We start from the raw sequence: 13094 nt of genomic DNA on the forward strand, positions 1-13094 counted from the left end.
GCCGGAGAACCCCTTTCTTTGGGGCTATTCTGCTTTGGAGAGAACACAGACTCCATGAGGGCGGACTGCAGCTTGCAGGGCAACCCCTGGGTGTACCTGAGAAACCAGCCTGTTTCATGTTACTTCGAGGCTCAGGGTCCATCCCCTGGGAGCCTGCTCTCCTGATTTATTAGAGGCTTGGGACTCCTGTATAAATCCCTTTGGGGTTCAGGGAGCAGGCTGCATTTTATTCTCTCCCCGTCACGCCGCAGGGATTTTTGCGGGTTGAACCTTCAGTCAGTTCCAGTCCGACTGGCAGTCCGAAGATTTCCAGGTCTGGACTGTTCCAAAATGATTTGAGACAGAAAGTTCTCTCTACTTCAGTCAAGGTTTGTGTGTATGTGTGTGCCACCTCCACAAATTCTCTCCCTGAGGTTTTAAAAAAAATCTTTTAGGTGAGCCCCCATGAACTGTTTTTGTGGTGATTTTCTGGCAGTGGTCATCTTGGATTTTAAACAATCTCTTTTTCTGAGCTTCCATGTGCTCAAATCCCCTCAATTTGGCTCAGAGCGATATGTAAAGCGATTAATCAAATTTTAATAAATTTGAACTTGAAACTTGATACTTCTTGAGAAGTTCTCTCTGCCGCATAGGTCGGCTCCCAGCCTGTGTGACCAAGCCGAGCAGGACTGGGAGAACTGAAGATCAGACTCCTTGCCTTTATTGTCCCAGGGTTCAGCTTCCTTCCTGGAGGATTCTGGTTCCCTGTCAGGGACCGGGAGTCAAGAGGCGATCATTATTCTTGACCAGGTGCGACAACTGCTCAGGTCAGCTACCATCCCACATGTTATGGATGCCCTCAGGGAGTTGAAGTTGGAGCTTCAGCAGCCATCCACCTCACAGTGCATAGTCATGAATGGCACAAATGCTCAGACTGTCTTTTTTCCCTCACATTCTTGCTGGTCACTGAACAATGGGAGACTCCAGAAGGTTCCCTAAAGGTGGCCAGAACTATGTCCAAACTTTATCCTATGGCTCTGGAATTTCAACAGCTGTTTAGTCAGCTGAAGATAGATTCCACAATGTCTCAAGTAACTAAAAGCACCTTTCTCCCCAGTGAGTGAGGAATGATGTTAAAGAATGTGCAAGATCGCAAGGTGGATATGGTTCTTACAAGGCAATTTGAAGTACTAGCTTTGAGGATCAAAGCGGCAGCCTCATATATGGCACATGTTTGCCATACCAGATTAAGGCTATGTCTGATTGAAGAGGAGGATGTCTGCCCCCAGCTGGTGCTGGAGGGGTGAATTATGTGGCAGATGCTCTATAAGACATCATTAGAGTCATGAGCAAGGTGTATGTAGTTTCTCTCCTTTGCATTCTCTGGATCAGACAGATCATGAACACATAAATAGCATAGTTAAATCCTGCTTTTATCGCATACGCCAAATTCGTTCTATTTCCAAGTTCCTGGAACCAAAATCCCTAAATATACTCATACACTCACTCATCATCTCAAAGCTAGACTACTGTAACTCATTATTATTAAATATTACCCAAAAAGAAAAGAAACGCCTGCAGATAATTCAAAATCTTGCCGTTAAATTAATTCACAACGGGAAAAAATATGACCATGTATCCCCCTTTCTGATTGCCTCACATTGGCTTCCCATCAATCATCGCATCATCTTCAAAATTTTACTTTTGGTATTTAAAACTTTATCTACAAATGAACCGCAATTTATAAACAGGATACTCATCCCATACAACTCTTCTCGTTCCCTTCGCTCATCAAGCCAAGATCTTTTGGTAGTCCCTTCTTTGAAAGTGATTGGCACAAAACGATATGATATATTCTCAGTAGTTGCACCTCAAACCTGGAATTCTCTCCCCAAATATATTAGAAATGAAAAAGATATTAGTCATTTCAAAACTAACTTAAAAACCCTTCTGTTTAAAGATGCGTTTACCTCATATTTGAAATAATTGCAGAGCACCAGTCTTTAAAAAAAAAAAAAAAGTAACCCTCCTATTGTTTTTTCCTTTTATGTTTCTCTCTTTTTAAAATGATTAATATTGTAACCTGATTCCCTCTTCCCTTCCTTCCAGTTGAATTTGTTGGTCTGTAGGTCAAACCCCCTTTTTATTTTGATTTATTATTGGTATTATTATTATTATTATTATCTTGTATTTTAATATATGTTCAAATTTGGATTTTATAGTAATTCGCTTAGTCTTATTTGTTATCATTATTCTGTATTTTATTTTACATTCAAATTTGGATTTTATTGTACATCGCTTAGTATTTTATGTATAAGCGATTCATCAAATTTCAAATAAACTTGAAACTTGAAACTTGGATGGGCGATTCAGCCTCCAAAGCCACCTTAAGCAGACTGACCTTCATAGGGGCAGATGCTTTTTATTAAGGGCCTCAACGACCTTATGACCAGCATGGCAGTTCACCACCCCAAATATCTGCCTGATAGTGAACCTCACTGACCCACTGGGGGAGCCAGAGGCAGTTCTTATCCCTGACTATGTTCCTGCAAATTCTCTGCAATCTATATGCCAGCAACCCTCAGGTTCTTGCATCAGCACAACCTTCAAAAAATCACAATGACACCAGGACAGCAGGCATGCCCTCGCACATTGGAAGGAGGCATTCTGGAGGAAGTGGGAGAAAATCTCCTTGGACTGCTTGGTTCAAGATATTATTCGAGAGTGTCACAAGATTGAGTTCTGTCACCCTTCTTCAGATCTCTTCATCGACTCTACAGTTGACCGTCCAGAAATAGAGGCCAGGGTCTGAGTGTAACAGTAGAAAGGCTATTGGACATTCAAACCATAGAATCAGTTCCCAAAGAAGAATCGGGCTCTGGCAGATACTCCATAGTGGCAAAAAAAGGCACTGAAAACTAGAGACTGTTCTTAGACTTCAAACGCTGAAAGTTCTGCGCTTCCACATGAAGATGTTCGGTCACTCATTGTGGCAGTGGCTGGAGAAATTCCTAGCCTCCCTAGATATGATAGAGGCATTCCTTCATGTTCCTATTTTCCCAGACCACAGGAAATACTTGAGATTTCATGTTCTTTAATGACAATTTTAGTTTGTGGCCCTGCCTTTGGTCTGGTGACAGCCCCACACACTTTCACCAAGATGATAGGGGTGGTTGCAGCAGAGATCAAATCCACAGGATGTACGGTGCACCTATACCTGGACAATTGTCTGATCAGAGCGCCATCAAGGCTGGAGGGCAAGCAGGCAGTGCGACAAGTTGTGGATCTCCTATAGGATCGTTGCTGGATTGTCAATTCCAAGAAGAGTCATCTAGAGCTGACTCAGTACCTGGAGTATCTGGGGGTCTGCTTAGACACAGCAAAAGGCTACATCTTTTGTCCTAAGCCATACAAACATAAATTCCAGAAGCACATTTTTAATCTCTTAGGGATGCTGAATTCCACAGTCTGGCATTACCTTTAGGTGCTTGGCTCGATGGCAGCCACCCGAGGTAGTTCCCTGGGCGAGGGTGCATATGCTCTGTCTCCAGGATGCTCTGCTCTCCAGGTAGTCCCCCCCAGAGTCATTCCTTACAGCAGCAGCTTCTCTTAACAGGGAATGCGAAGAGCAGCTTGTGTTAACGGCTTCAAGGGCACACCTTATCAAAGAGCTTACCCCCTCTGACTCTTCTCATGGGTGACCCTAAAGACTAATGCCAGCCTTTTCAGCTGAGAAGCCCACTGTGGACCCTCCCTCAGAGGAAGTAATCTATAAATCACCTGGAACTCTGAGCCATTTGCTTAGCACTGAGGGCACTGGAACAGTACCTGGAAGGAAAGGCAGTCCGAGTGTTCTCTGACAGTGCCACCGCAGTAGCTTATGTGAACAGACACCCATCTTCAGGTACTACCGTCCGCATGACCAGGATGAATGGACAGATGCTGAAATGTTATCGGAAATTAAGGAGCCTAACAAACTGGGTAACACAATAATAATGATTTCAACTACCCCAGTATTGACTGGGTAAATATAACATCAGGGTATGCTAGGGAGGTAAAATTGATCAAATCAAGGAATGCTTTATAGAGAAGAAGGGGAGAGGAGGGGGATGGGAAAAATGCTGGAGAAGTTGCGGTGCAACCTGCATGAGTAGGGTGAGAGTTCACTAGGAGGGCCAGGATTAGGTTTGACTAGGAGGGCCAGCAGTGAGCAAAAGGAGGAGTAGAAGAGCATGGAGCAGAGCAGGAGAGGTGCGTCGATGGCAATGGAGGCGAGATGCAGTTAGACTGGATGGGGAGGATTGAATGAGGGGGAGAAACTGTTGAAGCTTTAGAGCTGTGAAGAAGGTGGGTGATAGAAGGCATGGTGAGGTGGTGATTAAAAAAAAAAAGTGGACAATGTGGGCTTGAGAATTGTAGTGACTATGACAGGAACTCCGCGCAGCCATTTGCTATGAGTGATCTGCACAGGGCAGGAGCGTAGGAAGATTGTTCCTGCCCCAAAAGCCCGCTAGACCACCAGGTAAGGTCTGGGATGCTGGGAAGGAGGCGGGGAAAATCCGGAATGCAGCTTTATAAAAAAATAAATAAATAAAAAATTGCGAATAACGAATCTCCGGATACTGAAACCACAGATTCGGAGGGCTCATTGTATTACTGTTTTGGGGAGGTTGATCTTATTGGTTTGACTGGGGTTTTTTTCTGAGCAAGAGAATTTTCCTCTCTTTTTTGAGATTTTTGGGTTTTTTGCTCAGTTTTTTTTCCAGTCTAACCTGTCCAATGATAATGCCTGCTGTACTCTATAAGAGCACTGCTGTTGCAACTTTGAGTTGGATTGGTGCTGGTTGAGTCTTTGAAGCTATGCTTGTAATCATGATTAATGATTGCCCCCTAATTAGTAATATTTTATTTTTTCAATGGTTGTAAGCCAGCTGTATTTTGTTTTGTGTGTGAATTACTTCATTGAAGCTGGTCCCTGTTATTATAGCTATTCCATATAAATCTTTACTATTTTTATTGACAGAATTATCATAATTTGGACAGCTATCAGGTTTCTAAAATCAACACTGGCAAAACTGAAGCTGTACTCTTTAAAATTATATCTATGGATTGAAGAAAGCAGATAAAGGGTTCAGATATTAGGCATTATTATCTCTAATAAAATAATAGATTTTTTTCACCTTAACTATACCCCCTTTTACAAAACCGCAGAAGCATTATTTAGCGTAGGCAAGTGCACTGAATGCTCTGCGTTGCTCCCAATGCTCATAGGAACTCTGAGTGTTGGGAGCAGCGCAGAGCACTTAGGGCTCCTTTTACAAAGGTGCGCTAGCGGGGTTAACATGTGCGACTTTTCATCACACGCTAACCCCCGCGCTGGCCAAAAACTACTGCCTGCTTAAAAGGAGGCGGTAGCGGCTAGCACATCCGGCAGTTTAGCGCGTGGTATTACGCGGGTTAAACCGCTAACGCGCCTTCGTAAAAGGAGCCCTTAGTGCGCTGGCCTGCGCTAAAAAAATGCTTCTGTGGTTTTGTAAAAGAGGGGTGGGGGTATGAGTGCCTTACAAAACAGATCCAATCTGAATTGGAGAATTGGAAAACACTTAGTTAACTTGGTAGGGGAGAATAACTTCTCCAGAAGTTTCACATTAATTGTCTTATAATGTTCTAGTAAAGGTATATGTTGCACATTGAAGAATGTTAACACAAGTTTCAACCCATCTTATGAAAGTCTATGTGAAAGCATGTGCTTCAGCAGCAAAAGAGACAGTGAATTTCCAAAACCCTGATGTGATAGGGAAGCACATGTCTTTCTGTGAGTGATTGGGACAGGAAGGGAAAATTCAGACCTTAGCCTCCTAGTTATCTGGAAATGTTGAATCCGCAGCAAGTACTTAAAAAAAAAAAAAAAGTGTGGGGGGTGATAGGGCAGGTTCTGCCTGGGGAAATGAGCAAACATGAATCTCTTAATACAAATTTAGTAGCACATTCTCCAGTACCAAAGGGAATAATTGAGATTTAATTTTAAAAAAATAAAAAAATAGTAGATCATCAAATCTTTAGATATCTATTACAAGGGAAAGCAAAATTTAAAAGATATGCAGATACCTTTATTAGAAAACACCCTGCCCAACAAAATAAGATCTGTGAAGTTCTAAACAAGCAAGCAAAAGCTAGAGCTAGCTGCATAATATCAGAGAAAGGAAAATAATTTCTTTTTCCTCTGCTCCAAATCCCACAAGCAAGTTGTTGACAAAAGTGCTTTTTAGTGACTGGTGATGGTGTCACTCAGTTCCATGCCCCACAGCTATCACCGGGCCTTATGGGAGACGTGACCACAGCTTGGGACATGGAAGTGTTTGTTCGTTCACTTTCTGTGAAAAGAGTTTTGAAATGCTTTTTGAATAGACAGCATTTTCTTTGTGCAGTTTGGTAAATAATACAGGCAGCATGAAGTTAGTCAGCAAGTTCCAGAGTGCTTACATTCGGATTCTTTGGCGTCCTGTTGTAGCAAGCTTGGCAGGATGATTTGAGCAGAAAGTTATCTCACTGCCATGTTAAAGGTAAGGAACGAGTGTTTGAGGTATTGTGAAATACTGCAGATCCAAATGTGTTTAGAAGCCTACAGGATACCAAAAAGGATACTTTCCCTAAGCTTCACATGACTGGTCTTAGGCATAGTTTTCTTAACTCTGTCTTATCCTCATTCTTTCAACAGATTTGCATTGTTTAAAAACAGATTTAATTTTGAATATTTGACCAATGTACAAATGAAGACAGTTCTTTTTTGTAGTTGTTGTCGTTTTGCAGTTCTAAATAGAGAATTTATTCCACGTTCTTGGTTTTTTTCTCCAATCCAGAAAAGAAAAGAGAAAGTGAATATATTTGTGTCTGGAGCATCAAAAAACCTTAAAAGGAAGACCACAATAAAGGCAAAGCAGAATACATCTGCAAACCCACGCAAAGGTAAGAGAAGAGCAAACTCAACATGGATGTTTTGTGCAACACATATTTTTTAGCATGACAAATACCCTGGTGGGTGTGTTTGAAAAGATGCACTTACTTTTTGCCTCCTAAGATGACTAACTTTTGATCAGCTTGACTGAAAACTGATTAGGAAATCTTAAGACTGATATTAAATTTAAATAATAATAATAATAATAACTTTATTCTTCTATACTGCCACAATCTTGCGACTTCTAGGCGGTTTACAATCAAGAGAGCTGGAAATTTAGCGAGTTACAATGTGCAGATAGTCAGAGGAAATGCAGAGTGCAGAAACATTAAGGAAGCAAAATTATAGATATACAATTTGCTGAGCGAGAGTATAATTAAGTTTAATTAAGTAAGTTATCCAGTTAACTTTCATATTTGAAAACTTAATGGGTTATGTCAGTGGCTTTGGAATATACCTGATTAAAAATAACTGTATATTTTCATCTAGTCATTAAGATGCAATAATCACACTGCCCGGGGAGAAGCGGGGGAGGGGGTTTAGAGATCTTCAAGGCTTTTAAATATATAGCCACTAGGTATTGCCATTAAACAATGACCACTTTTTCTCTATTAGATGGGTGGGAAGGGGCTGTGAACCCAGTTCCCACAACTGCCCCAGCCCTGGGCGCCTTCTTGGTGGGGGTGCCAGCACCCATCTTCCTCTCCAACTCTCCGCCCCACTCCCCCCACTACCGCGTGCTGCTTCCCTTCTGACATCTTTTCCTGGACCTACGCCTAGGAAGTGACGTCAGAGGAAGAGCTGATGCTGGCACGAGCAGCAGGTTGGGGCTGCTGCTCATGCCACGAATGTTAAGAGGTATGGTGGAAGGGAAGGGGTGCATGCACGTGGCAGGAGAGGGCAGGGAAGGACACTACTGCAGGTGGGGGAGCGGAGAAGATGGCGGGGGAGGGACACTACTGCCCTGAGCACCTCTCACCCTCTTTCTGCTACTGTCCCAGCCAACATGGGAAGCAGAACACCTTAACTCTGCAAATGAACTAGGGTCTTACGCATAGCAACACATCACAAAATGGGTCTTGGGGGTTTTGTTTATTTGCTTGTTTATACCTACTACAACTAGATTTGAAATTTCATTCCCTGATGACATTTAATACTGCTAACAAAGTACATACCCATTGACCTAGAGCACTGGTTAAGCCGATGTCCGTATCAGACTTCCAAATAGTAATCCAAAGTCTTGTCAGTACAAAACTGGATTTTTGCAATTGCTTATTTTTGGGTATGACTAAATCTAAGGTACATGCTTTGCAAGTGGTGCAGAATACAGCTGCAAGGATGATTACTGGTGTTTCCCAATTTTGAAACAGTTACACTGGCTGCCTGTCATGTTTCATGTTGAATGCAAAATTCTTTTTGTGTTCAAAATATTTTATTGAGATTATTATCAAAAAACAAATATAACATATATTTAAACAAAGAAATAACATATCAACATAACATATATGTAATATAGCATACTCGGAGAATAACATTGTTAACGGTAATGATGTGATGTATTGGATGAAAGTCCATGGCGGTAGTTCAGATTCCCTATAGTGTTATAATTCCCAAAAGTTTCAGTAATGTCTAATCAATGGATTAGAGTATACATTATTATTATTATTCCTTCCATGGTATCCTAAAGACCTGTTTCGACTGCTTACAATTTAGAAAAATGTTGAAGATACAACTGTTTGTGAAGGCTTTTTTTTTAAAAAAACAAACAAACTACCTGGTAGATTTATCTTAAGAATTCTAAGCTGTGGTTATTCTACTTTATATACTGTCTGTGATGGATAATGTGTAAATTCTTTGAGCTCTCAAAATTATTTCTAGGGGATGAGATTGCTATGTAATTGCAATGTTATTTGAATGCATTTTGTAAATGTATTGTGTATAAGTTATTGTGAATGTTTTTCAATTGTTAACTGCTTAGTTTTAGGCGAAAACTTACTGAACTTAAAAAAAAAAAGAAATAGATAAATAAATATAACTAAGGAGAATATACATTTGTGACTAAGAAATATATCAAGAGAAGGTTTCACAGTACTTTATGTAAAGGATTCCATATTTTGACATAATTAGCTATGTTTTTATGTTTTTCAGCTATTACCCTTTCATATTTATTAGTTAAGCATACAGCATTCCACCAAGTATTAAAATCTTACTTTAGTAAAATCTTTCCAATTATGAAAACTGTTTTTTATTGCTAGGTAAAGTAGTATATTGACGAGTCTAGCTTGAGAATCAGTAAGTGAAGAAGAGATGCCAAAGTGACCAGTTATTAATATCTTGATGTGGAAGGGTTCACTGAGATTTAGTACAGCACATATGGTATCCGATATTTTTGTCCAATACGATTTAAGATGTTCACATAGAAATACCATATGAGTTAACATACCATCTTCCTGTTTGCATGCCCTGCATAGAAGGCTTAAATCCTTTTGGAATTTAGCTAATTTATAAGGAGTCCATTGGATTCTATGAAGTAAGAAATATATGGATTGTAATATTGAGGCAGAGCGAATAGTTTTGAACATCGTGATCCATATAGCTGACCATTCAATTTCATCGAGGCTAATGACAAGTATTTCATTCCATTTTCATTCCATACATAGAAAGGGCTTTATTTTGGATACTTGAAGTATTTTGTACCATACCATAAGGGGTTGGTTATTTTAATCACATGATTGATTAAATCTGGTGTATTCTCTATTTTCTTATGCTTTGGATATAACCGAGTCACGCAATGCGATAGTTGTAACCACTGGTAGTGATATATGTTAGGCAAGTTGTATTCCTGTTGAAAGACAGAGTATGTAGTCCACTCACTGTTACTTGGTAGATGCCCAAGGTTCCAAATGCGAGCTCTTTGCCATGATTTCCAATCCAGTATTTTATTTTGAATTCTAAGCATTGTGCCGTACAGGAGTAAGCTTTGTGTCAGACCATTTAATCATTTGACATGAATCAAAAGTATTGAGAGCAATTTTTGTTGAGACTAGTATCTTAAGTTCTTTCTATTTTTGTGTAAGAGTAACACCAGGCATATGCTTCAACTTATCCTTACCATATAATGTTGACTCTAATGAATACCAAGGTGGTCTTACAAGAGTGGTATCTGGCATTATCCATTGGGAACCTTGTGTCATAAGGAATGCAATGCAATGTGATAGCTGTAGAATCATGGAAAGTTAACTCCTCCTTTATCTTTAGGTAGTTTTAATTTATGGAGAGCAATTCTAGGTTTCTTGCCGTTCCATAAAAATTTTACTAGAAACTGGTCAATCATTTTATAGGGCTTGTTATGTAATAACCATGATACAATGCTCAGCATGTAGTTAATTTTAGGTTGGATCATCATTTTCATCGTATCAAGGTGACTGTACCATGATAATTTAAAAGTTGTCCATTTCTGTACAGATTTTTTGATTATATGTATGATATGTTCCGTGTTGTAGGTAGTGGTTTCCTCAAAAGTTGAAGCAAAGAGCACTCCTAAGTATTCATTTTGTTAGATGTCCACATCAGTCCTAGCTCTTCAATCACTGATTTAATTTCAGGGCAGTTCAGAGGCATTATTTCCATTTTGGAAGAATTTAGATTGTATCCGGATACCCGTAAGTAGCCATGTATTACCTGAAGTAATGAAGGAATGGATTCCGTTGTGGTATAAATCAGCACGTCATCCGCATATTCAGACAAGGTAGTGGTGAAATCTTTAAGTTTGAATCCTTGTATTTTTGGATTTGTTCCGATAGTTATTAACAATGGTTCTAGAGTTATATTAAAAAGTAAAGGAGATAGTGGATATCCCTGCCTTGTACCTCTTTTGTGGGATGAAAAACCTGGGATAATTCACCATTAATCAAAATTTTAGTACTTGGATTTGAGTACAAGACTGCTATCAATTTCATAAAATTTTCTGAAAAACCATACCATTTGAGAGTTTTAAACGTGAAAGCCCATTTGATGCGGTCAAATGCTTTATCAGCATCCACTCCAATTGCAAGCAGATTTTAAGAATGATTCTCACATGTAGCAATGATATTCGCAAAAAGCTTGGTGTTAGCAAGAGTACCTTCCATTCATAAACCCTGATTGGTCCATCTCTATGATGTTACGTAAGATTTTTTGAAGACGTGTAGCGATTATCTTAGTGTAGATTTTAGCGTCCACATTTATCAGTGACAAGGGTCTATAATTTTGTAACCTCCTAGGATCCTTTCCAGGTTTAGGAATGACTATTATTGTAGCCTCTGTGAAGGTCCCTCTAGCAATGCCATTGTTACCAAGATGTTGACAGTATTTTTCCATATAAGGTGTTATCGAGTCCATAAAAGCTCTGTAAAATTTGACAGTGTAACCGTCAGGTCCTGGTGATTTATTTGGTGTCATACTTGTGATCCCTTCCTTTATTTCTTTAATAGAAAACTTCTGATTCTGTTTATTTATTTAAAAATTTATATACCACATAAAAACTATTTGTGGCTGCAGCAGATGATCTAGAATAGAGAATGACACTGGGAAAAAATTTATCACCATCCCTGCCCTGTCCCCGTGAGCTCAGTCCCCGCCCCTGCCCCATTCCCATCCTGCAAACTGTCAGATCCCATTCACACAAGCCTCGAATAGTTATGATTTTATACTGAACTTATTTAATTAAAGTATAAAAAGAGACAATATTCTGTACAATTGTCACTTTATAAACACAAATAATACAGAGCAAGGAGCAACAAAACCCCTGTCCCCCCTCCATTTCACAAATATCCCCTCCACTATTGTGAAAACTGAACAAACAAAATTACTACAGAATGCTACAAAGAAAAATCAAGCTAACAGAATGCTTCAGTCACACATGGCAGGAATAGTGTTATGGGAGAGGAACTAGGGCAACTGCCCCCTGGTCAGAGAGAGAGCCCTAACCCAGCTGGAAGCTAAAGAAGCACAGCCTGGGCTTTGCAGTCCCTAGTTATGTCTTAATACCAGCTCTAGCAGGATACATATTTCTAATCTGAAATATTCTAATCACAAAATATAAAATAAATTAATTTTTTTCTATCCTTTGTTGTCTGGTAATTTTATTCTTCAAATCACATTGGTCTCAGGCTTTGATTTTGGGTTCCTTCTGCCTTCATCCGTGGTATGGCTGGCTCCTGAAGGTAAAATAGGCGCAAGAGGAGCTGGGGAGGAGATGCTGAGTTTGACACGGGTACAATTTTTTTTACCACAGGAGCAAGACTTTTCACCGCTCCCATGGGGCGGTAAAAGGTCTTGTCCCCATTCCCACTGAGCGGTGAAAGATCTTGTCCCCATTCCTGCGGTAAACCAGTTGCAAATGTCTCCATTCCTGCGGATTTACTGCGGTGACCACGGTTTACCGTGGTAAACGGTCCCCGTGTCATTCTCTAATCTAGAAAACCCTTAGGTATATTCTCTTAATGTACCTTCTCTTTAATGTAGCTATTTAAAAAAAAAAAAAAGAGCATTAGTGACCTGGATTGACTACCGTGAGAACGGGCTACTGGGCTTGATGTACCATTGGTCTGACCCAGTAAGGCTATTCTTATGGTCTTATGTTTTGTAGAAGGTTTGAATTCAGTTAAGTTGTTGTTTAAATTTGTAAGATTGGATCCATCATCTGAGAGAATATTAGTGATGGTCTTCTTCTCAGCTTTGTGTTTCAGATATGAGACTAATAGGTGACCACTCCTGTTGTTTTCAGCGTAGTAAGAATCTGCTTTTTAACCCTATATCATGCCAGGTTTTCAATGGATTGTCAACTGAGGATTGTCCATGTCCCACATACAGCGGTGCGCATGTGGGAGGGGAGGATTGGGAGCCTTGGGCTCAGCCTCCTCCAAGTCCTTCAGGGCAGCGGATCCACTGGAGGTACGTTTCCAGGGGAAGAGACCATTTCCAGAGCCCTTCAAACATACATTGGCCAAGCACAGGTATGTGGGAACTGCGGAGCCCAGGAACACTGGTGGGGGTCCCTGCCAGGGTCTTTGAGACCACTAGTCCAAGGCTTTACCCTTGATTTTGTGAGCCTCATGTGGCATGCCTGTCTGAACAGCCGAGGGTCCTTTGCATCTGCTTGCAGTGCACCAGAGGTAGT

The 13094-nt window shown here is 40.3% G+C and overlaps 1 protein-coding gene across 11 annotated transcripts in view; it reads left to right on the forward strand.

The window, feature by feature from the left end:
* Window positions 1–13094, forward strand: part of ST18 (ST18 C2H2C-type zinc finger transcription factor) — a 684113-nt gene that overhangs the window by 85543 nt on the left and 585476 nt on the right. For all 11 annotated transcript variants that reach the window (XR_004538340.1, XM_033933682.1, XM_033933686.1 and 8 more), the window contains one exon: window positions 6840–6945. Coding sequence is in view for 10 of the 11 variants with exons in the window: in XM_033933682.1 (XP_033789573.1) it covers window positions 6840–6945 (106 nt within the window). In the remaining variant the exon portion in view is untranslated. The remainder of the gene's footprint in view (window positions 1–6839; window positions 6946–13094) is intronic.

The sequence above is a fragment of the Geotrypetes seraphini genome, chromosome 2 (assembly GCF_902459505.1).
Source record: "Geotrypetes seraphini chromosome 2, aGeoSer1.1, whole genome shotgun sequence".
Taxonomy (NCBI): domain Eukaryota; kingdom Metazoa; phylum Chordata; class Amphibia; order Gymnophiona; family Dermophiidae; genus Geotrypetes; species Geotrypetes seraphini.